The sequence below is a fragment of the Salvia splendens genome, chromosome 16 (genome assembly GCF_004379255.2).
Source record: "Salvia splendens isolate huo1 chromosome 16, SspV2, whole genome shotgun sequence".
NCBI lineage: Eukaryota > Viridiplantae > Streptophyta > Magnoliopsida > Lamiales > Lamiaceae > Salvia > Salvia splendens.
In genome coordinates this window covers 19,412,598-19,437,514 of record NC_056047.1, presented here as the reverse complement: position 1 = coordinate 19,437,514, position 24,917 = coordinate 19,412,598, and the positions used below count along the sequence as shown (strand labels likewise).

General features: G+C 37.5%; 3 protein-coding genes across 4 annotated transcripts; 1 reads left to right on the top strand and 2 right to left on the bottom strand.

Moving 5' to 3' along the window:
* Positions 1–143: 143 nt before the first annotated feature.
* Positions 144–1,896, bottom strand: LOC121770804 (agamous-like MADS-box protein TM6). 2 transcript variants are annotated; one of them, XM_042167579.1, is made up of 7 exons: positions 1,621–1,894; positions 1,430–1,496; positions 1,289–1,350; positions 1,098–1,197; positions 788–829; positions 647–691; positions 144–509 (listed from the first exon to the last, which is right to left on the bottom strand). In XM_042167579.1, exons 1-7 carry the CDS (start codon positions 1,752–1,754, stop codon positions 321–323), a joined length of 639 nt encoding a protein of 212 aa, XP_042023513.1. In that variant the 5' UTR covers positions 1,755–1,894; the 3' UTR covers positions 144–320. The 2 variants fall into 2 exon arrangements, with proteins under 2 accessions (XP_042023513.1, XP_042023514.1); XM_042167580.1 differs by lacking the exon at positions 647–691 and having other exon boundaries at positions 1,621–1,896.
* A 3,238-nt stretch (positions 1,897–5,134) lies between these two features.
* On the bottom strand, positions 5,135–6,172 carry LOC121770314 (F-box protein At5g07610-like). The gene has a single exon (XM_042167065.1). It carries the CDS (start codon positions 6,170–6,172, stop codon positions 5,135–5,137), a length of 1,038 nt encoding a protein of 345 aa, XP_042022999.1.
* Positions 6,173–15,861: 9,689 nt separating this feature from the next.
* Positions 15,862–18,301, top strand: LOC121769907 (glutaredoxin-C3). Its single transcript, XM_042166686.1, has 5 exons — positions 15,862–16,019; positions 16,122–16,270; positions 17,379–17,452; positions 17,576–17,674; positions 17,791–18,301. Exons 1-5 carry the CDS (start codon positions 15,942–15,944, stop codon positions 17,844–17,846), a joined length of 456 nt encoding a protein of 151 aa, XP_042022620.1. The 5' UTR covers positions 15,862–15,941; the 3' UTR covers positions 17,847–18,301.
* The last annotated feature ends 6,616 nt before the right edge of the window (positions 18,302–24,917 follow it).

Here is a 24,917-nt window from a genome sequence, read left to right as displayed (position 1 = left end):
AGTTTCATTTTTCAAGTGAAAAAGTTATTCACATGCATAATTACTAAACTATGCTCAAAATTAAAATAAGAAATTTATCAGCACTCCATGAAACATGTTAAATGTCACAACATCATAAACTAGCATAAACATGGAGAAGTATGTAGTTAACATGATGCAAAATAAATAGAGGATCCAATCCACAGTCAATACTAGATAGGTTAAAAACCACAAATTAACAATCCAGAGAGTTGAGACAACCTTATAACACAAATTAATACTACTAAGAAGTTGAATGTCTCCTCATTTCTCAAGCTATATTCCTTATCAAATTACCCTAATTAATCAGAATACTCAACCTCCATAGCTTCTGTAGTAACACAGCTACCCTTGCCTTCGTCTATACGAAGGTGAGCAAGCTGTTGCACAGGAACGGGATTGGCGGGATGAACTATGCCTGCAAACGCAGCAGCAGAGTCGAAGCCATCCTGGTCTAGCACTCGCCCGTGTCGACGCTCGAACGCCTCCTCCTTCAATAAGGGAAAACAGTGTACACTTGGATCAAATCATGCAAATGGAGGGATCAAGATTTAAGACAAATTAAAAAAAATGGTTTTTTGTTTCTAAGACAAATAATATAAAATGGGTTGAGATATCAATTTAGTACCAAGTTGAGACATATATGTCTTTGAATATCTTCCAAATTTCTCACCTGCAAAATTTGCCAAGAAACTACTATTGAAAGCAAGAAATAAGGGCTAATTAATGAGAATCATCAAGATTCAAGATATGTGATATTTTCACTAACCTTTTTCCTGTAAGTATCAATACGACAGCGCATCACTAGGTTCTGAATGATAAATTATTGACCAAACTTTGTATCAGTCTACAAATCACATAAAAAAAATAATGCAAAATGGACTAAATCAAATTTTACAAGATGTGTAATAACAAAATCAACACTATATCCATACATGTTGGAGCATTTTGCTTCTTCATATGAAAAGTTAAGACAGCTTAATTCAGTTGCAATAATCCACAATTATTAAGAAATTAGCAACAATTCTTAGTAGATCCACACACAAGAGTGAAAGCAATAAACAGCAAAGAGTTTAAACCTTTCTGGTTTGTATGATTTTGGCAGCATTAAGCATTTCCTCCTCAAGATTGCATAGTTCCTTTATATCCATACCATCAACTTCTTCACCTCTTCTCTGCCTTCAGTGATAAATAGTGTAATAGTAATAATTAATCTAAAAAATTTGGTGTCCTAATCAAAGATGGAAAAAATTATGTAAGAACTACATACATGATCTCTCTTTTAAGTGCAGTGTTCTCATCTTTCAATCTTCCCAACTCTTCTTGCATTTTCTGCACCCAAAACAAAAAGATAGCTTTTTTATGATTATTATTCCCCAAAATCATAAAATTAAAAATGTGATCTTTAAACCTCATAATGACTGCTCCATAGATCAACACCCACTGTGCTCTGGTACTGATCAATGATTTTCTTCATCCTACCAAATAAAAACAGGTGAAAGTGAAGGAAATCATGTCAAAATCAAATCTTTCCTCTAAAAAAGCAAAAAATCCAAGATGGGCCAACATAGATCAAGAAAAAACTGAGAATTTTGAACGTACGAGGAAGTGGGGCTGGTGTAAAGATAGAAATTGTGGGTGGTGAGCAAGATGATTGAGACCTCAGCATCACAGAGACGGGTGATTTTTTTGGCTTCCTTCAAAATCTCATCTTTTTTCATGGAGAAAGAATCCATTTTTCTTCTTGTTCAAGAACTGGTCTTGGATGCAAAGTTATTCCACAACATATGTTTGACTGTTGCAGAGGAAAGAGAAAAGCTTGCCATTTGCAGTAAAGGGAGAAAGCGAGATGGAAAGTTTGCTGGTAGCTTAGCAATTTCAAGGCCTTTTGCTATAAATATGGGGGTTTGGGTGGATTATTAGTTCATTTGAAGTTTGAGTCGAATAAAGACAGCTCATGAAATTTTATTATTGCACTAACTTTATTATTAGGCAAATATAAACCAAAATAAATAAAATATACTCCTATTAGCTTCAGTGTTTTTTTTTAAGTTCTAACCTTTGCAATTTGTAGTATTTCTTTCCTTATCATTTGTAAAGTAAAAAAAATTCTTTTAATATTTGTTCGTACATCAAAATTTAGCAATTTACTACGAATTCTTTCAATATACTGCTTGATTTTGTATGGCAGATTGGAGAAATCAGCAGCAGACCATGCTTTGCTTGTATCTTATATGTACATGTTTATATATTTGTTTCTTACTCATCCAGTTAGTATTAGTATTATAAATAGGACTATTGTTATTTTGGGGAATTAATCAATCAATGAAATAATATATTTTGTCTTTTACCTTTATTTACTTTTATGTCAAGAATCCTAAAACTATCGATTGTGGACAAAGCGACGTTTCTCTGCGACTTTCTTGATCTTTTCCGACTTGTTAAGGGTTCTTCTCTTATCAACTGGTGCTTTCATCGCGATGTCATCCTTCATCCATGAATTCCAATGAGGAAATAATTTTGTCTTTCCTATATGACTGGATAATGGTTGTTTGCAACAGGTTAAACAAGAGGTTGGACGTGATTGAAGAACAAACGCTTTCACCTACACAGATTCATATGTGTCGCTGCAATATCCAGTGCCGACCTACATCACGTCCTGGCAAATGGGTGTTCAAAAAGAAGTTTGAATCAGCTGGCTCAGAGAAAGTCAGATTTAAAGTTAGGCTTGTGGCTAGAGGGTTCAATCAAGAAGAAGGAATAGATTTCAATGAAGTTTTCTCTCCAGTGGTTAAATATAATTCCATCAGAGTGCTACTGTCAGTGGTTGCTAGAAAGGATTGACAGCTTGAGCAATTGGATGTAAAAACTGCATTCCTAAATGGGGATCTGGAAGAGACAATTTACATGTCACAGCCCCAAGGCTTTGAGGTCCCAGACTCAGAGGGAAAAGTATACTTGCTAAAAAAAACCCTATATGGGCTGAAGCAAAGCAGCATGCAGTGGTATTTGAAGTTTGGAGAAAGCCTATCAAAGCTGGGATTCACAAGATCACAATTTGATAGCTCTGTGTTTGTTAAAAGGCAGCAAGGAAAGGAGCATGTATATCTTCTACTCTATGTAGATGATATGTTAATTTCTGGTGCAGGCATCAAAGAGATCAATGAAGAGAAGGCTCAGTTGAAAAAGGATTTTGAGATGAAGGATCTTGGAGTTGCTAAAAGGATCCTAGGAATGGATATAGTCAGAGACAGAGACAATATGAAGATATGGCTGTTTCAAACTGATTATATTCAGAAAACATCGAACAAATTCAAGGCAGGCAACATGAAAGATGCTGCTACTCCACTGGTTGTTCACTTTAAGCTTTCAAAAGAGCAGAGGCCTAAAGATGATGAAGAGAGGAGGGAAATGGAGTTGATCCCTTACTCTAACATAGTAGGAAGTCTGATGTACATGATGATCTGCACAAGGTCAGATATAGCCCATGCCATACGCACCACAAGCCGATACATGACAGAATATGAGAAACAACATTGGAATGCTTTGAAGTGGACAATGAGGTATTTGAACGCATCTGATAAGCTGGGAATTTTATTCACAGGAGGCAAGAAAGATGAGAATGAGCCTTTAATGAGATTTTGTGACTCAGATTATGCGGCTAACTTGGACACAAGAAGGTCCCAAACTGGGTACATCTTCACATTATTTGGCTCAGCAGTTTGTTGGAAGTTAAGCTTGCAAAATGTGGTAGCTCTATCAACCACAGAAGCTGAATATATGGCCCTCACTTCACCTGTGAAGGAGAGCAAGTGGTTGATAGGGTTGATATCTGACTTCTGGGGTAAAACAAGACAGAGTTTCAATCCATTGTGATAATAATGGAGCCATTTGTTTAGCAAGGCATCAAATGTTTATGGACGCAGTAAACACATCGACGTGAGGCTTCACTTTATCAGAGATGAAGTGGAAAGTGCCAGGGTTAGAGTGGTGACGATTGATACAACTCATAATCCAGCAGACATGCTTACCAAAGCTTTGAATAAAGAGAAGTTCGACTACTGTTGCAGGCTAGTGAACTTGCTTAAGTCTGATTTCTAGTACTCGAGCTGTTGTGGTGACCAAGGTGGAGATTGTTATGAATATGGTCAGCCAGTAGCAGCCGTGTGTACATGGGAGCAAGGTGGAGTTGCGGCATAGGAGATCAAGGCTTGAGCCGAGGAGTTAGTTAGTGAACTAGCCGTTAGAAGAAGTTTGTTGTAACTGATTAAGTGCAAAGCTCATGCACTCAATCATTGTAGTTAAGTAGTTAGTTCATAGCTCAATAGTTAAGAGAGAAGAGCTCGGTTGTTAGTTAGATAGAGCACTTTTTCTGTTCCATTCCATCTTCTTCAATGAGAGTTTACATTCCTCCGTAAACTAGTGTGTTCATTCTTGTTACTAAAGACTTCTTGATCGGATATTATTGATAATCAACAATAACAATAGTCATATTTATAATACTAATACAAACTTAATGAACAAGACAGAAGTGAATAAAGATAAAAGACAAAAGTATATTATTTCATTGATTGATTAATTCCCAAGATAACAATAGCCCTATTTATAATACTAATACAAACTTAATAAACAAGACAAATATGAAAAAGATATGCATATCCCTAATTTATCTAATTAAATAATAATAATAAAATACTGAACGTATAGGGTTCACATCAAGAAATGGATGGGTTGCGATTTTTATGGAGAATGATGGTAATTTGTTGTTAAGGCAAAGGCATTGCTACTCCTCTCTTGTTTCATGAATAAAGATTTGATTTTTAAAATTATGAAGAAGCTGAGATGAATGAATTATTGGGCGACAACACATTGGTATGGGCGGAAAAACACGTTGATATACAATATACATGACGTGCATCGATGATAACAAAAAAACACAAGGTCGAAACACAATATGTAATCAATAGTCAATATACATCAACGGAAACATGAGTCGACAAAAAGAATTTACGCAAACACAACAATCACTGTAAAACTATCTCAAACCAAACTAAACCTAAACCTAAACCCAAACCCAAACCTAAACCTAAACCTAAACCTAAACCTAAACCTAAACCTAAACCAACTCAACCAAACTGTTCACATAAGCCAGATGCTTACTTGCTGAAGCAGATTCATACCCAACCCCAATCTTCCTTTGAAGACTCCCATCACTTATCCCATAACAATAGATGCAATCCTCCCCCACAATCATCACCGTCTCCCCATCGAACCCCGGGAGAATCCTAATCTGGCAACAACCCCACTCCCCAACGCTCATCTCCACCGCTCGCTGCAAGCCCAACGCCATCCCCCCGTGGATCATCACCTCGTACCTATCCCCCGACAAGTGGCGCAACCCGATGTAGCAAAGCTCCCCTCCCATCTCTGTCAAGACGCCCTCCGAGACACAAACGGAAGGAGGCGTGTCCAGAGGTATGACCTCGTGCAGCTCCCTCTCGACATCAAACGCGACCACCATCCCCGCGTTTGTGAGCCAGTAGGCCACCCCCTTCATGTAGAAGCCGGGGCCGATTATTGCAAGATCCTCCACCATTTCGATTAACGTATTGCCCAACACTCTCCACAAACGCGACCTGGAGTTGTAAACCTCGAAGCTAAGCTCACTGCCATTCCCACAGCCGAGGATGGGGACAGCGCATATCAGATTGTACCTCTGCTCGATGTTTCGTGGGGAAGGGTCGAAGGCGAGGACGGTGCCAGCCCCGGCCCCGTGGTAGAGCAGGGGAGGGGGCAGGGTGGTCCACTCCATGATGGCCGGGTTGCAGATGTAGATTGGCTCGTTGGCGTCGCGGCCTTGGCAGACGAGGAGGCCGCTGGAGGAGGCGAGGAGGTCGACGGGCTCGGGGAGGAAGTTGAGGGTGGGCATCGGGACGCCATAGGAGGTGGAGTCCAGGGTGATGAATGAGGGGTCTTGGTGTTGATTTTGGGCGAAGAAGCCGGAGAGTTTGGTGAAGTGGCGGCTCTGCTGGAAGGCGAGGAGAGGGGATTTGATCCATTGGTTCCATTCCTTGGAGACGGAGAGGAATTTGATGAGGGTTTTGGCAGGGAGGAAGGGGAGGAGGTTGTCTTTGATTATGTCATTCAGCTCCATTTCCTCTCTGGTTTTGTGAAATGGAGGTAAGCTCAGATACAATTTCTGTCACACAATTAGATTGAATTAAATTAGGAAAAAACAACAACATAATTAGGCAGATCAAAATCATCAAATTCAGAAAAACAAGTTTACTAAGTCAATCACCCTTTTCAAATCAAACTTGAATTACAAGATAAACATTGTAACAGAATCATCAATTCATCAATAAGAACCCTATGAAACACTATATTTTACCAATTCTCACAAAATCATAGGTCGGGCATTTCAATTTAAGAAGCAAACACAAAAACTACGTAAATAAATTGCAGAATTAGAGCACCCGCAACGCGGGCCGCCGGCGTTCCGCGGGCCGTTCCGCCGGAACGACTTCGCAGCGGAACGCGTTGTGGTGCATGGTGTCGTCGAGGAGCCGTTCCCAAGCCGTGCCGGGTGCCGACGGCACGACCCGCGGCACGGTCCGTGCCGCCACGCGCTTCGGCGACGTGGCTCTCCCCGCGTCGTGCTTGTCGCCCACTCGCCTGCCCGCGAGTGGGCGACGTCACGTGCTAACGCAATAATTATTTTTTTAAAAAAAAAAAATCAAGTTTATAAAAAAAAATAATTTTTTTAATGGTATTATTACCGTTTTTTTTATACAGTTTTATTATTTATTTTTTATTTTTATTTTTATTTTCTTATTCTATAAATACTCCTAATTCATCCTCATTTCACACACAACTATACATCTATTCTTCCTAAATCAACTTCATTTCCTCTCCAATTTTCATATTCAATCTCTTCACAAAATGTCCGGCGACGGCAACTACGGCGGTGGCGGCTCCGGTGGGTGGGATCTCAATGCGTTTGGCGATTGGGAGACCATGTACAACACACTTGGTGGTTCCAGATCGTCGACGCCGGGCACCCAGGGGTCGGCGACGCCGGGTGGGTATCAACCACCCACTTTCGATGTGGATGCATACACTCGACCCGCCGCCTCGCGCCCTTCTCAAGGATTGTCCCAGATTCGGGAGGATATCCCCGTTGCACCCACCCAGGGAGGAGGCCGAGGCGGTGGAAGCTCCAGGGCTGCGTCTGAGGCGGCCGAGGAGGAGGAGGAGGAGGAACAGGAGGATGAACCGGAGGATCTGGGCCGGCATCCGTACAGCAACGAAGAAACAAAGGCGGTGTACAACGTCTGGCTCACCGTCTCGTACGATCCCATTGTCGGGAATCAACAAGCCGCCAAGTGCTTCTGGGAAAAGGTCCGTGATGTCTACCACCAGACTAATCCGAAAGGGACCCGGAAGCGGAAATATACAATGCTCCGTGCTCACTTTCGCCGAGTCGACGTACAGGTCAAAAAATTCTGCGGCATCTACTCGGCCGAAGCGGCGCAATACCAAAGCGGAGCTTCGGGCGCCGACATTCTGAGGGCGGCTTTGCGCGCCTTCCACCAGGACACCGGTCAACAGTTCAAATTTGTTGATATTTGGCAGCTCGTCAAGGACGAGGAAAGGTGGGCCGGCGGTGTCCGCTCGAGCTCGGGCTCAACCTCAAAGCGCACGAAGCACACGGCGACCGGCAACTACTCGTCTAGTGACACGGGTGAGGCCAGCGAGGGTGAACCGCAGGTGTTTGGAGGTACGGGGTATCCAACGCCCGACGAATACGGGAGATCCAGCCGTGGGCGCCGTCGGCCGCAAGGGACGAAGGCGGCGAAGGCGGCTAGAGCGAGGAAGGGCCGAGGCGAATCAAGCCAGCCGGCCTCGGGATCGGGCTCGCGGGGAGGCTCGGATACAGTTATGGTGGCGTACATGACCACCACAATGGCGGACACTTCCCGCTTCTCGTACGCCCAATTCGCGGCCTGGTGGAACGGAATTGTGCATATGGCAGCACAACTTGGCCTTCCGACTCCCCCTCAACCTCGACCGCCTCCTGAGGATGATTAGCCGGCGGAGTAGTTTTTATTTTCCCACGTTTAATTGTGTGTTTTTTATTGTGTGTATTTTATTTTTTTTAGGATTTTAATTGTGTGTTTTTTATTTTTTTTAAGTTTAAGTTGTAATTTTTTAATGTTGTGTGTTTTTTAATAAAGTGTGTTTGTTTTAATTGAATTGGGTTGGAAATAAAAATAAGAAATGAAATTGAATGAATAGTAATTTAAGGAACGGTTAAGGAACGACTAAGGAACGGAGGGTTGCAGGTTCCGTTCCTTAGTTAAGGAATTGAGTAAAAAGTATAGTGGGGCCCGCAAATAGTAGTTTAAGGAACGGTATAGGCACCGCGTTGTGGATGGCCTTAGTAAAAAAAAGATGTATGAATATGATCGAAGGCACAAATCGAAATAAAAAATAGCAAAAACTAACCGTCGTCAACACTCGCTTAAGTAGTATTCTCTCAAAGTGAAATGATTCATACAAAAAACTAGGGATGTCAATCGGGCCAGCCCACCGGGTTTCGGGCCAACCCTATTCGGGTTGCGGGTCAATCGGGTGCGGGCTAATCGGGCTGTTATTTTTCCGGGTTATAAAAGTTCAACCCTAACCCTAAAAGCTCGGGTTTCGGGCTAGCCCATCGGGTTAATCGGGTTGCTATCGATAAAATTAACATGCGATCAATCCAATAAATAATGGTGAAAATTAGTTATATTTATCAAATGTAAAATATTTAATTATTATAAATTTGAGATATATGCTTAAACTCAAACATATACATGATCAAATACTAATATTTGAGATTTATGCAAAATAAAACATAAACAAGAAATTTTAAAGCATGTTTAGAAATTTAAATATATTTTAGTGAAATTGAAGTTTCTAATTCATTTATCTATTATTATATTAATAAAAACTTAATATATAATTTATATATTTAATATATAAAATGGAAAGTTATTTTTTCAGTAATCTATATTATAAAATAATCAATGAAGTGTCGAATTAGAGTAAAACAAATAGAACAATATAAAATTTATCGGGTTTCCGGGCCAGCCCATCGGGTTTTCGGGTCTGGCCCTAACGGGTTGCGGGTTAATCGGGTGCGGGCTAATCGGGCTGTAATTTTATCGGGCTAAAAATTTTCAGCCCTAACCCTATAAATTTGGCGGGCTATTCGGGCCAGCCCACGGGTTGCGGGCTAAATTGACATCCCTAAAAAAACAGTAATTATAAAGAAGAAAGGCAGAGAAAGAGAGTTACATGGAAAGGTCGTGTCGTGCAGCCGAAGTTTCACTCTTGTGGGTGGTGGAGACTTGGGAATTGACTTTGAAAAATAGGTTTTTAGCTTTTGTTAAGATTTCTCAACATAAAAACAAAACCTTATTACGTTACACACAAAAATTCTTAATAATTAAACTTTATTCAATCATTAAATTGTTTAAAATTGAAATTGAGGAAGTTTTATACTAGTAGAGTAATGGAGTATATCTAATTAATTTTATAGTATTATATTATATTTTATTTTTAATTACTATGATATTCTGTTTATATATCTAATTATCCTAACTACCCAAACCGTGTATTTACATGTATCACAAATAAATATTAATTCCAGATCTGTCGATGACGCCATATTCTTGAGTGGGATAAGAGCATCTCCAATGCCGGCGTCAAAATCGCGACGCCGATTTTTCGCCGACGCCGGTTCTGACGCCGAACCATTGGAACCGGCGTCGGTGAAATCGGCGTCAAAATCGGCGTGGCCATGCCGATTCGCGCGATGACGCCGGTTCCGACGCCGATCCTCACGGCGCCATTGTAGGACCCCTATTCGGCGTCAAACCGCGTCAGATTTTAAATTTTTTTTTTTCAAAAACACTATATATACGCGCTTTGACCGTCATTTTCATTCGCACCACTTGTTTTAACGAGTACTCTCTCTACCTTACTTTCTGTTCAAGATCAATAACGAGCAATGGAGAACAACTACGAAGGTACTCCAGTGACTCCCGGGGGATGGTCTCAGACTCCCCCGCCTCCCGGTGTAGGGTCTCAGACGCCCCCGACTCCCGGGGTAGGGTCCCATACTTCCCCGGCTCCTGGGGGAAGTGGTTGGCCTCCGATGACCGGGTACTACAACATGTACCCGTGGCAGCAGATGATGCCGGGGTGGGCACCCGGCATGCAGCCCCTATGCAGATGATTCCACCGGCGCAGCAGATGATTCCCCCGGCGCAGGGGACGCACAGGGGGACAACGCCTATCGGCCGACTTTTGATTTTTCCACCGGTTCTTCGCACACATCGACCCCAACGGATGCACAGTATACGGAGACCTTCTCCTTAGCGGACTTGAGTTTTGATATTAACGAGGTTCCGGAAACTCTCATTCAAAGCCAGGGAGTGGGGCGGGGTAAGAAAAAGGGCAAGGCCAAGAAGGTCGGCGAGTCGTCGCAGCCGGAGGCCGAAATCCGGGGCCGGAGGAAGTGGACGGACGCGGAGAACGTTGCGGTTGCCAAGGCGTGGGTGAGTGTCTGCGACGATCCTCTCGTTTCGAACAACCAGAGGATCGTCAACTTGTGGGCCAAGATAGCCGCAGCCTACAGGGCATTTTGCCCTGAAGGGAGACAATGCACCGGGGAGGAGGTCCGGAAGTGCTGGGACCGAATCAGGTCTGGCGTCTCTCGATTTTCGGGTTTGTACGCCAACGCCCTCCGCATGCAGACCAGTGGCCAAACAGAGGAAGACTGCAGGAGGATTGCGGAGAGAGCCTACCCCGATCCGCAGAAGAAGTACTATGAGTTCACCTACTGGAACTGCTACGTTGTGCTCAACGAGTCGGAGAAATTCCGGACAGGCGTCGACGCTGGCTGGCCGAAGAGGCATAAACTGAACTATACCGGAGATTATAGCGGCAACAGCGGTGGTTCGACAGACCTCCCCGAGACGGCCCAGGAGGTCCCGACTCCTCGTTCGTTCGGTCTCCGACCTCGCCCGGTTGGCCAAAGGCGGGCGCAACAGGTTGCGAGGGGGGGCACCCCGAGTTCCCAGGGGGTCCATTCGACATCCCCCCTCGGCAGGTCTACCGAGGAGCTCAAATTCTTCGCGCGCCAACAAACGCGCGCTCAAATGGTGAAGACCTTAGCCGACTTCCAAGCGGCGGTGGACCCCGAGGTGAAGGATTTTCTTCGTGTATTGCTCCAGAGCCAGCGTGAAGAATTCGAGGCGATGAGGAGGGACACCGGCGGGAATAGCCGCGGCGTAGGTGGCAACGGAGGCGGCGGCGACGACGGTGAAGAAGCGCTGGGCGACGACGGAGACGAGGACGGCTGCGAGGAGTGATTTATTTTACTTTTTTAAATTAATGTACTTTTTAATTTTTGTACTTTTTTTAAAATTATTGTATTTTTTTAAAAAAATTAATGTACTTTTTAAGTTTTAATATTATTATTCGAATTTTCCGTATTAGATGCTCTTATGTTTATGACTTCTTTTAATAAACACAAAAACATGAGAGAGAGAGAGAGAGAGAGAGAGAGAGAGAGAGAGAGAGAGAGAGAGAGAGAGAGAGAGAGAGAGAGCGAGAGAGAGAGAGAGAGAGAGAGAGAGAGAGAGAGAGAGCGAGAGAGAGAGAGAGAGAGAGAGAGAGAGAGAGAGAGAGAGAGAGAGAGAGAGAGAGAGAGAGAGAGAGAGAGAGAGAGAGAGAGAGAGAGAGAGAGAGAGAGAGAGAGAGAGAGAGAGAGAGAGAGAGAGAGAGAGAGAGAGAGAGAGAGAGAGAGAGAGAGAGAGAGAGAGAGAGAGAGAGAGAGAGAGAGAGAGAGAGAGAGAGAGAGAGAGAGAGAGAGAGAGAGAGAGAGAGAGAGAGAGAGAGATTCTCATTCTTTGTGAGACAAAGAATGAGAAATTTGAGATTTGAAAGACTCTATTGAGATATGTGTGTTATTCGCCCAAGTGAAGAAACAAGGAAATGCTACGTGCTCTAATCTCAATACCAATTGTTGGAACGATTCAATTGAAAAAACAAAGAAATCTTTTTTTACTATAAATGCGGAGAGGAATGATTCAATTGATGTTTATCGAATTCAAATAATAACAACATTTTATATGTTGACATCATCTTAATTTGGGCTTACATTATCTAGCTAATGAGAAAACTCCACGTCTCATTCGCTGATTCTTTCTCATAAATCTAAAATATCCAGAATATTAAATTTGCCAAAATAAACAGTAAGTATACTAATGAGATATTAATTTTAGGGTTATCAACTTTGCCCGAATTTTGGTTTTTCCCACGAGCTTTAAAATTGGCGTATAAAGTCACAAACTTTGCATTTAGTCTGGCATTTCCCAACCCGACCCGACCCTGCGTTTTCCGGCAGCTCAAAATCCTATGTGGCATGCCTGAATATTGACGTGTCCGGCATCGGAAAATCATAAAACAACGTCGTTTCCTGAGATACAACATTAATCCTGCCACCGCCTCTCCGAGATACAGCAGCGCGGCCATTAATCCTGCCGTCTCCGAGATACAGCAGCACAGCCTAAACCCACCAAGCTCACATCTTTACACCAACTCCTCTCTGACCTCTCCACCACCGCCGCCAACAACAGCAACCCCCTCTCCTCAAACCTCCTCCGCTCCATCTCCGCCACGTGCTCTTCCTCCGCCTCACTCTCCTCACTCTGCCACTTTCCCCACTTCCCCCGCTGGCAAGCAGTTCCTCCGGTGCTTGTGCGCCTTCTCGATTGCAGCAGTTCCGGTGCTCGTGCCCCTTCTCGATTGCAGCAGTTCCTCCGAATTGAAGGAGAAATCATAAAAAAATAATTACTGCTGGCACAGTCAGTAATTGGTATTGCTGAACAATTTCGAGCAAATCATAAAAAAATCACACTCAGTGATCTTCGCTTTCCATTTCACACTCAGGAGAAATCATAAAAAAATCACACTCAATGATCGCTTTCTCGAAGAAACAGCTGAATGTTGACTTGGACGGCGAGAAATCGGATTGAATGTTGACGTTCATAGAAGAGAAGCTCCAGGATTTGTGGAGATCGGTGGGGAGGGTGCGGCGGAGCTCGGAGGCGGCGCGGCCGTAGCCGTGGTTGGAGATGATGCCGCATTCCCAATTCCAGGAGTCGAGATCGGTGCAATTGGGGACGACTAGGTCGCGATTGAAGGGGTGGGGGAGGTCGTAGGAGAAGACGCCGCCGGAGGGGCAATCGTCGGTGTATAGGTCGGGAGGATGCTCCGGGAGGGTGAGTGAATCGGGACGTAGCGGACGGAGGGGGAGGGGGAGGGGGAGCGGTCAGGGAAGCAGAGGGGGGGGGAGTACGGGCAATGGAGATGAAAACGAACGGCGATGGAGAGGAAGACGATGAAGGATTGGGGGTGGGAGGAAGACGATGGAGATTTATCCCTAAATGCTGATGTGTAACTTTTAATTTTGTTTTTTTAATTTTTTAATAGTTTTTAAATTTTGTTTTTTACGTTTATTTTTTTTATATTGCACAGTCAATAATTTTTGCACATGTCAGCCGCCACGAGACGCCACATCAATTAAATACGACACGTCAGCGCACTCTTTCGCCGGAAAATCCATCATGGGAAATCGGCGACTAAATGCAAAGTTTGTGACTTTATACGCCAATTTTAAAGCTCGTGGGAAAAACCGGAATTCGGGCAAAGTTGATGACTTTTAAGGCAGTTATCCCTTAATTTTATATGTTTAGATGAATGTTTTATATACAAATATGAAAATACAAAATCTATAATTATGCATACAATATATAAAAAAATATAGTATGTGCATATTCAATTTGAAATCAATATATGAATTTACTATATATGGATTAGTGTATGGATCATTATACAGATTTAAACAGATTCAAGGGTGTATGATTTAGTGTGAATCAGTTCACTGATTTTGTATACTGATTTTAGTTTCATGGAGTGTAATGCACCCTTAGATTTTTATATATATAATAATATAAATGATAAGGTAGGATAATGTTAAAAATAAATCAAATCCTAATGCATAATCAAATAAATCAATATCGACCTCATTTTAAATATCAATTAAATTATTTTTATATCGATTTAATTCTTAACATGGAAGAATATTTTTAAATTGTTTCAGTTCATACGAGTTATACACGCTTCCAATGATATCTTACTATATTGTACAGATATATGATTGTATATAAGAACAAATAATATACGGTTTATTAATCAAAATATAAATATATAAATTATTGTAAGAAATTATATTAAACATACATTTTTTAGGGAACATCTTTTTTTGGTCCACGAACTTTACCAAAGTATCATTTTAGGTCCGTGAACTTTGAAAATATCATTTAAGGTCCATCAACTATGGGTTAATATCATTTGAAGTACTTTTTACTATATCCAAGTTTTTTTGGACGAAAATACCCTCAATACCTTAAAGGATGTATGTTTTAAATAAATTTATCATATACTCATATTTTTTTATAAATATCTTTACAATATATTTTTGACAAATTTTCTAAATATAATTTGACCCTCAATATTATTATTTAATTTTGTGACATGCAAGAAAAAGATCTTTATTCAATTTTTATTATTAAAGAAAAGTTCTTTATTCAATTTTTAAAAAAATTAATATAAAAAATTGAAGAAGCAATTTTACTTGCATGTCACAAAATTAAGTGATAATATTTAAGGTCAAATTATATTTAGAAAATTTGTCAAAAATATATTGTAAAGATATTTATAAAAAAATATGAGTATATGATAAATTTATTAAAAATATATACACTTTAAGGTATTGAGGGTATTTTCGTCTAAAAAATTTGGAAATAGTAAAAAGTACTTCAAATGATATTAATCTATAGTTGGTGGACCTCAAATGATATTTTCAAAGTTCACGGACCAATAATAATACTTTGACAAAGTTCGTGGACCAAAAAAGATGTTTCCTCTACATTTTCCTTAAAGAAATATGAAACCAAATTTTAGCAAACTTATCATTCTTAAACAAGGTGATAAATTACTGATCTATCCCTGAAAGGTAGGGGTGCTTAATCGGTTCTCGGTTAACCGGAACCGACAGGTTAATTGAGGATCGGAATCGGAGTATTCGGTTCTGGTTCCAATACCGGTTCCTAATTTTTTGATATAACCGGTTCCGGTTCTAACTGGTACCGACCGGTTCCTAACCGGCAACCGGATTAAATTTTAATTTAATTTTTAATTTATATTTTATAATTTAATATTAATATAACTTAATATGCTATTACTATTATTCAAGTTTCTTAATCCTATTTTATAATTTAGGTATTGACTTATCGAATATTTTTTGGTGTTGGACTTGTTTAGGTATTTAAGTGTTTAAATTTTTAGTAATTGGATGATGAATATTGTTGCTTTGTTAGTTTATACTATTTGACTTATGTTTATTCGTATTTTTAGATATTAAGTTCATAAATTTTATATTTTTAGATGTTGGATTATTAATTTTCTTGGGTATAATTATTTAAATTTTTATTCGAATAATATTTTAAATTAAAATTAGATGATAAACCGATTCTTCGGTTCCAAACAAGAACCGACCGGTTCTTAACCGATCGATTTCAAACCGGAACCGGTCGGTTCCAGTTCTTGAATTTAGAAAATTTTATAACCGGTTAATCGGTCAACCGGTTCGGTTCTAACCGAACCGACCGAATAAGCACCCCTACTAAAAGGGACAAACCCTAGTCAAGATTTCGTGGAAAGGGAATCCCCAAATCGCAATCTTGATTTCTTGCCCTAGAATTAAAGTTTCGAAAATTTCCAAGAAAATCGCCAATATTTGCAAGGTAATGAACGCTTCGTCAAAGCCCCTTCAGCTGGTCCACTTACCTTCTTCAACGCGGCTCCGGATAAATATTTCTACAGAGGTGAATTTCTCAGAATCTTCGCTTGATTTACTCAATTTCTCGAATTTCCCTTTTCTATTCCACCCCAATTTCGAGTTGATGATGTTTGGAGCTGGTTTGCAGCGGCGATCAGCTCTGATTGCCGCGGTGGCTTGTATTTTGGTGATCGGCAATGTGCCGCAGAAAACCCTAGCTTCCAATTCGCCGTCGGCCTTTGTCGAAAATGTTATTTATTCTAATAAAATTACCATTTTTTCCAAATCATATTGCCCGTAAGTTCTTGCCAATTTGAGTTATTTATCTATGTTAGATTGGTAATATGAGTTTTTTTACTGTGTTTGTGTTTTCAATTTTAATTTTCATTGATGTATGATCATGAAATTACGGAACTAATTGGGGATTTTTATGTCAAGCAGTTTGTAGTGGCAGTGGTAGTGTTGTGTGTATAATATTCTATGGAGTCGACATTCGTTTCGAAATAACGAGCTCTGGATAAATTTGTGGGAGTTAAATGTGTAGATATGAAGTTAGTTGTTGAAGAACTATGCAAATAATCTTTTTATTGTTAGATTTGAATATTGTTATGCCGAATTTAGGGCGTGTAAGATGTTGGGAAATTGTAATCAAACAAAATACATTCCTCGCAGTGTTGTCAAAATGTCGTTCGGGTCGCTCGGGTCGCCCGGGTCGAGACCATCACCGCCCCAACATGGGTGGGTTGATCGAGATATAGGGTCGCCGCTGGGTCGGCTGGGTCGAGTGGGTCGCCTGGGTCGAGTGAGTCGCCTGGGTCACCCTAAACACATGCTATCTCTGATTTTCTCAAATCTCTCACATGTTTTCTGACTCTCTCAATCACAATTCTCTATATATATGCATGCACCACATCAAACTTTTCAAACCTACTTTCTACACTTTAGAATTCGGCCTCTTCACTCCTAAACAAATAAACAATTCAAAGATCTGTTGCTGCCATCCTTCATATATTCCTTTGTTTTGATATTTTCAGACAATGGTTTCAATTATTTATTATGTTATGACTTATGAATTGTTTTGATATTTTGATCATTTCTATTTTCCATTTTATCTCTATTCACATGAATTGCGTCTACATTTATATTATTTGATATATTATAAACATTAGAGCAATATATTTATTTTATTTAATATTTATTTTATTTAATATTAAAAGGCAAAAAAATTAATGTTATGACTCGTCGACCCGCGACCCGAATTTTCACCCCATCGACCCGGTGCGCCCCGCGACCCTAACAACACTGATTCCTCGTTATGCATTGTTTATCCTTTTCAGTTCAAAATTGTAGTATCTCTGATTTGAACAGCTTTTAAGCTCATGTGTTTGCTATCGTCTCGGATCAGATATTCCTTGCAAGCCAAGCGCGTATTTAGTGAACTCGAGGAGCAGCCCTATGTCGTGGAGCTTGATCTTCGGGGTAATCATTCTTTTCGTTAATCTATTACTTGTTTGTCCTTGATGTATTTGTCTTCTTTTCTGTTGCAAAATCTACTATGTTGGGTGATTGATGTATATTCGGTTCTTGGTTGATTACATGCAGATGATGGATATAAGATTCAGGACGTTCTCCTGGAATTGGTTGGGCGAAGAACTGTCCCACAAGTGTTTGTAAATGGGAAGCATATTGGCGGTTCTGATGGTAGGTCTCGGCCTCTCTCTCTGCCTCTCTCTCAGTGTGTATCGGGATAGCAACATTTACTTCATCTCTCACACAACATAACACAATATCTGTTGTCTTATTTCGTTGGATTTCAGATCTGCAAGCTGCTGTCAAAAGTGGTCAGCTGCAGAACCTTCTCAGTAAAGCTTGATGCAATTCGTATACTAAGAGACGTCTGTTAACATGGTCGTTGTAGCCATTCAGGTCAATTTGGCCATCATCTCTATCATCACATTCATGACTTTATTAGAAGGATTTATTCGTGTTTTGGCAAAGCCTTCATCACATCTTTAGCTGATTTGTTTGTATCGGCGTCTTAATTCCTTCACTGTTTAGTAATCGTGGATTCGTGGTGTTAACAAAAACGGATTTTCTCCCTTCCCGGATAGGTGAATGAGTTATCCTTTTTTCGGCTATGCATCTACTAACGAGGCCTGCTTGTTTATCGCCATGTTTTTCTAGGAAAATCTCGTCTCCGTATGTTGGAACTCTACTCAGGGGCATCTCCGGCCTTGATCAAGTGATCATGATGGCACTGGCACTTCCCCGAGTTTGATCTCATCATGATTTCTTCAAAAATAAGATTTTGATATAATTGTGCTTCAATATGTTTAATTTTCGAATGTTTGGGCTTTATAGGTTCCCCAATAAGCAGCTTAACATTTATTTTTTGCGGGCCTGGCCCAACAGAAGGCCCATAAATTTGCTAAGCTAATTTTATTGCCAAAACAAGTCTATACATATGGACCGCGGTACAATGTCGTGATCATTTTGATTGTTTCATTTAAATTAAATTATAATAGTGATAATTATTATTATTATTATTATTATTATTCATAATGATTTTACATTTTTCTAAAAGAAGTCCGTTTTGTTTTAATCTAACAATAATATGATATATAGTTCGTGCATCATCCAATTTATTACCAATTACTCCACCAAATCTGTTTACATTTGGCAAAGGTTGAAATTATTAAAAATTAGGGGAAAACATACCTATGTATTCTGAAAGATATACGTATTAATATAATTAACAGGGTGTTTCTAGATAGTCTGGCCTCGTATAATTTAGGCTACCACTAATTAATTATCGTACCCATTTTTTGGATAAATAGTCTTTTAGTTATGTTGCTGACAGTACTTAAATGTTAAAATTTTGATCTAATCAATATTGCCTAATTCAAAAGACTAAACTAATGGTATAGCTAACATTGTGGGATTAATGCCGTAGAGACATACTAATTTTATTTATTTCTTAAAGAAACTCCACTTTATTCCAGAGCTATCACCTACCTACTACATGGATATATATTTTTGAAATGAAAAAAAAACTACTAGTACTTGACCTTTACTACATTACGGTAATTTTTTGGAAAAACACACTCATTTAGCCCGAATTTCAATTAATTCATTATTTAAATCTCATAAATCTGTGCTGATTTGTAGGTTAGAAAGTATAGTAGAGTCAATTTTTAGTAAAAATCAACACATTAAGAAAACTGAGATACTATATAGTACTATTATCAAAACAACATCATTTCATGGGTCTATTTTTTCATATTGTCACTGATTTTATCATTAAATAAAATTGCGATTATTGGTACAACGATAGAAGTTGGGCTATAACTGTTTTTAAATCAATTCATGTATGGGAGATAAGTGTATTTCTCCATTTTCCCACCAATTTTTTTCCGATTGAATTTGCAACTAGGTAGAGATTAATTAGGAACAACTAAAAGATGGTAATTATAGTTGCTAGCTGTTTTGCTATTGGGTGTTTATAAAATATACGCGCAACAAATTTGGGAGCATCGTATAGTTTAATTAATTTAGACGATAACGCTGTAAAGTAATTAAACAATGGAATTAATGATGAACAAGTGACTCATGCAATTATTCATTGTATCTAATTATCGCAGTTGAATAGTGTATTTTATTTGACATCAGTTTAATTTCAGCAGTTGATTTTGTTCCCACTCTAAATATTAGTGTAGACTCTATATTATTAGTATCATTAATGCAATCCAACTTTGTGCCTGATTTACTCTGACTAAAATGTCACATGCAATGTCATGCATACCAACCTTTTAATTAATTTATTAATTAATAATTTTTTATTCAAAATTTCTAATTAAGTGACCTTATATGGTTTAAATCGTATTACAAATTTATTACTAGTATTTTAATTCAAATTTCAATTTCATATTATATTTACAAAGTACGTTATTGAAATTTGAACAAAGTACAAATAATTTTATCGTGATAGTATTAAAAAGCAAGATTAATTCGATTGCTAATATTGATAAAAATTTCATACTCAATTTTGGAATACTGTGAAAACAAATTAATATCCTCCCTTCACCGATATGTAGATTAAGCAATTTGAAACTGGCCACCAATTGACAATCACTCTTAAATTCGAATTTACGAGTAATTGTTGATAGCCAATTCAAATTCGACAAATAATTACCTCAGATATAACTATTATTAGAAGGGGTAGTGATAAAATGCAAACTCATTTATTGTACAAACTCCAAACTATGATTTGAACCGTTAAAAAATATCAACAAATGATAAAATAGTAGCAACAGAAAATGTCAACACAATATCAATACAACATCAACCGTTGATAATGTGTTGACATTTCTGTTGCTACTATTTTATCATCTGTTGATATTTTCTAACGGTTCAGATCATAGTTTGAAATTTGTACAATATTTAGAGTTTGCATTTGATCACATTCCTTATTAGAAGTTGATTAACTAATTACGGTTAATTACTTAATCAACAGTATATCGAAAGGTTTATTCTAAAACGAAAGAACCCTAGTTCAAAAAATTGCGCCCCAATCTAAGTAAGTGAGCTAGGGAGACAATATTGCATCATAACTCAAACCGGAATACCTATAAAAAGGAGAAAATCTAAAGAATAATAAATTTAATTCTTATAATATAGGTAAAAGAAACCCTAATAGAACTATAAGATCCAAATATAATATGATTGTTAAATAATTTAACTTAGGCATGGAGGTGTTGAAATCAGACTTATTACTATATGATTTAGTTCAAATCCTAATACTCAGTTCAAAGTATAAGGTAAATTTAAGAGCTCCTACGCTGCTCCAGTTTTGTTGAAATAAGGTTAAAAAGCTACCTATATATATAGTCATTTAATATATTCAAATGTTCAATCAAACTATACAGGTAAAAAACTGCATTTTAGCAATTATTGACTATATATTATAAACAGAAATATAGGTATATTATAAACAGAAAAAATAGTTCAATAATGAAAAAAATCGCAATATTTGAGGTTAATTAGGTAGTTCGGGTAAGCAAAGATTTTGAATGAATTTTTCAAACTTCGATTTATATAATTCATGAATGGTTTAAATACATATATAACCTTCCACACCAATAGAGATTATAGGCTGGGTAGGTGGTATTTAATCAGAGCATAGTGTTAGTCATATTGTGACAAAGAAATCAATAGCTTTAATTAAGCTATGTAACATAATCAACAAAAATTTGTACAATATAGGGTTAGGAAATATTGATTTTTGACATAATTCATGGACCAAGTGGGATTAATTGTATGGTCTACTCTATATGTTTTACATCTTCTAGATGCTATAATATGTGAATAATGTCAAGGAAATTGATTAGTTTTTTTCTTAAGCAGTGAATCCCAATAATTCAAAGCCTTTTATTTTATCAGCATAATTAGTGTGTGTGTGTGCACATGTTTATATATCTTGTATTTAACTTCAGCCAAAAAAAGTGAATATATATATGGACTTGAATCTAAACTTTTATGCATGTGGTTAAAAAGATTAACTATTTTGGCTGTCTTTTTTATAGTAATTATTTTGGTTGTTAACCGTTGCATTAATCTGGAAAATTATACAGGGGTTCAGCTCTTCAACTTTATAATGAGTTAATCATAATTGTATGTTTATTTATTTGGGAGTAATGTGGCTAATATCTGTTAAAAATCTCAAATTCGAGTATACTGCGATGCAATATTTATATTTATATTCATTTATCAATAAATAAATAAGTAAAGTCGAGTGGTTGTTGTTGTATAATTATCCAGTGCACTAATTATATAAAAGAGTTAATCATAACTAGAGGTGTGATCCGTTGCTAACTTTCTGAAATTGCTAACTCAAATGCAATGTATTAAAAATATAAACACGATGACATTGAAATGTTAACATAAATTTAAATTCATTTTTAAAGGGTTACGTGCACATTTGTGATCCTCCGTTCCAAATTATAGTGTTCTTTATTGTATTTATTTAAAATATATTAAAATATTCATTTATTGTAGTATAAATTTATACTCCTATTAAATAAAATTTTTAATAGTGGGACAAATAAGGATCCAATATAATGCACTTTTTTAGAACGAGATATTGACAAAGAATATTATACTATTAATTCCCTATTGTAACTTAATTCTTAAATACCCAATATTGTGATCTCATGCATCATGCCAAAATGTATTAGAATTTCAGTAGCTATTCTTCCTATTATTCCTATTCCTAGTTTTTGTAGCATTTTGTGCCTATCGAAATTCCAAGTGGTTCTCGGGTTTCCAGTTATGGGGCACTCAGAAATTAACATTTCACGCTTATTTAGTGACTCCTCATAATAATTTCTACTAGTTTTGTGAACTTTATTTTTCAAAAAATGAGTGAACGTAATTCGATTTGGTGGCGAATGTGATTGTCTTCTCCTTTTCATCTCTAGCTTATTAACAAATAATATTCCTTTTGTCTCATTACAAATGGCATTATTCAATCAATAGTGTTTTTACACACAAAAAGGGATATCAATTTTACTAGACCATATTGCGTTACCTACAAAATTAACTTTTTTAATCCACGAGTTAGTATTTAATTTTAATATAACGGATGGTAAAAATATAGGAGTTGATTTGCTAATAGTATATGATGTACGGAGTATGTCAAAATTATACTCCTTCTGTCTCATGATACCCGTACTAGTCCTATTTCGACTCGTCTCAAACTACTTATACTATTTATACTTTAAGTAAGAATTATGGTTATAGAAGTTTATTAAAAAGATGGGAGCATGGGAAGGGGAAAATTGGAGATAACACTGGCTATCTATCTGGGGTGATTTACTCTTTGGAAACCTTTACATTTTCATAGAGATAAATTATGATTGACGAAAGAGTGTGGTTGTTTCATTTCATTGAATTTCTCTATTTCTAACTTTGTTTTGAAGGTTACTCTGAATTTGGAGAATTACAATTCAAGAGTAACCCAAGTACGTTTCGCTTAGAGAGTATAAATACATATATCTATTTCATCTTGCATGGAAAACTATATTCCAATGATAGATTGATCAGATCAAGGATGACCTATGCAGCTTTGCAAGGAGGGACATATAAGCATTGGAGTATATACTTTTCATTTACAGAATCTCAAGTTTGTGTTACTTCTGGTGCGATACATGGAACATATCCACTTATCTCTTCAAGGACCCGATGGCGTGCTTCTTTTCTCGCTTTAGTGTCTCTCTCCACAATTTTGATAGAAATGTGTGAGTCTTTATGTTTTATATCATATCTTGATCGATATGGAACAATTACAATAACACGGTGTCACAAAGATTTAAATCAAATTGGGAGACTGAAAAGGAGTAATATTAATTAATTAATAACATGGAGTATAGTAGTAATAGTAATAATAATAATAATAATATACTTGTACAGTATATAGTAATAAAAATTATAATAATAATATTCATTATTACACTTGTATATAGTAAAAATTACTATATATTAATATGTAAGAATATTAAAATTGAAGAAAAAACACCTAAATGATGAAACACTATTTTCAATTTTTTCGGATTCTTATTACTTTCACTGTTTGATTTGAAATGGAAAAAACGCCAAAATTTAAAAACCAATACATTAGAATGGTATGCATATTATTTTCTCGTAAACCATTATCAGTAATTACTTTCGCTGTTTGATTTAAAATGACACAAACAAATTAAACACGCCCCTTATGTATTTGGATTCTCAGGCAAACCATTATGACACTTTGCATTTTATTTTCTTCTATTATTTTGTACCTTTTTTATGTTTTCTTCGTATGTATATTTTTTGCTTTTGATTTCTTCTAATGCAAATTTTTTTTAAACAATTGAATCCTAGCTCAAATAAGCCAAAAGATGACTTATTAGTAAATATAACAAAAAAGCTAAAACAAATTATTCATAATATTCAACTTGTATAAAGACTAAAGAGATTTCACCGATGGAGGAGCGATGAAAAATGAATTTAGTTTTAAATTAATTTCCCTAAAAAAACGCTTAACGAATTTGTAAAATACTAATATGAATTTTAAAAAATACCATCGTACCTGGATTAAAATTTGGTTAAGCAATGGTAATAATTTAAAAAGTTTAAATAATTTAGCTGTTTACAGATAAATATCCCTATCAATAGGGTACATACGCAGGCCGGCGGGAATCCGTATACAGTAATAAATTAGTCTTTGTTAATAGTCTTAAATACGTACACTTTGCCTACTGAAATGACCATTACGCCCCTACATTGAGTTCCTATAGTCAACCAAGCCCCCAATAATCAAACCCTTAATTAATTAAAACTTAATTAGATGCCTTGCTTTCAATGGTCCCCTCCAAAATCACCAAAAGAAACCCTAATTATGAATAATTGACACAGTTTTAACCACTTTGGGGGGTCACTTTCCTCCCTTCGAATAATGAGTAAAAAAATTATTATTTTGAATAATTGAGAGGTGGTTAATTAATCTTTTTAATCTGATCAATTACCGCAAATTATGTTGTTGGGCTTTGAATTTTCATTGCGCTTATTGGTTTTAGCTAATTATGTATGTGGCATTTTTATGTTTTGATTATAAATTAAAGAGCCGGCTTTAAATGCTTATTGTTAATTGATCGGAATAATAGTTTGGTCTTAATTAATACGAATAGTAGTAATAAATTAAATGAAAGAAAACAATGAAGTTTCAGTTTACCACGAAAATTTCCCGCGAAAGTATACTTAAATTTCCTAGCCTTATCCTATTTTTAATAGATAATGTTCCAGACCGTATTTCGGGATTTGTTTTATTTTATTTTAGTTTTTCTTCAAATTTATTTTTTTGTGTGTTAGTTATATTAGGGTTCATCAATTCAATTAAGAAATACGTTTT

Coding starts and splice junctions, on each gene's coding strand:
- LOC121770804 (XM_042167579.1), bottom strand. CDS start 1,754: ATGGATTCTTTCTCCATGAAAAAAGATGAGATTTTGAAGGAAGCCAAA. Junction 1,497..1,620: donor TACACCAGCCCCACTTCCTC/GTACGTTCAAAA, acceptor TTTATTTGGTAG/GATGAAGAAAATCATTGATC. Junction 830..1,097: donor AAATCATACAAACCAGAAAG/GTTTAAACTCTT, acceptor TTTATCATTCAG/AACCTAGTGATGCGCTGTCG.
- LOC121770314 (XM_042167065.1), bottom strand. CDS start 6,172: ATGGAGCTGAATGACATAATCAAAGACAACCTCCTCCCCTTCCTCCCT.
- LOC121769907 (XM_042166686.1), top strand. CDS start 15,942: ATGAACGCTTCGTCAAAGCCCCTTCAGCTGGTCCACTTACCTTCTTCA. Junction 17,453..17,575: donor CGTGGAGCTTGATCTTCGGG/GTAATCATTCTT, acceptor GATTACATGCAG/ATGATGGATATAAGATTCAG. Junction 17,675..17,790: donor GCATATTGGCGGTTCTGATG/GTAGGTCTCGGC, acceptor GTTGGATTTCAG/ATCTGCAAGCTGCTGTCAAA.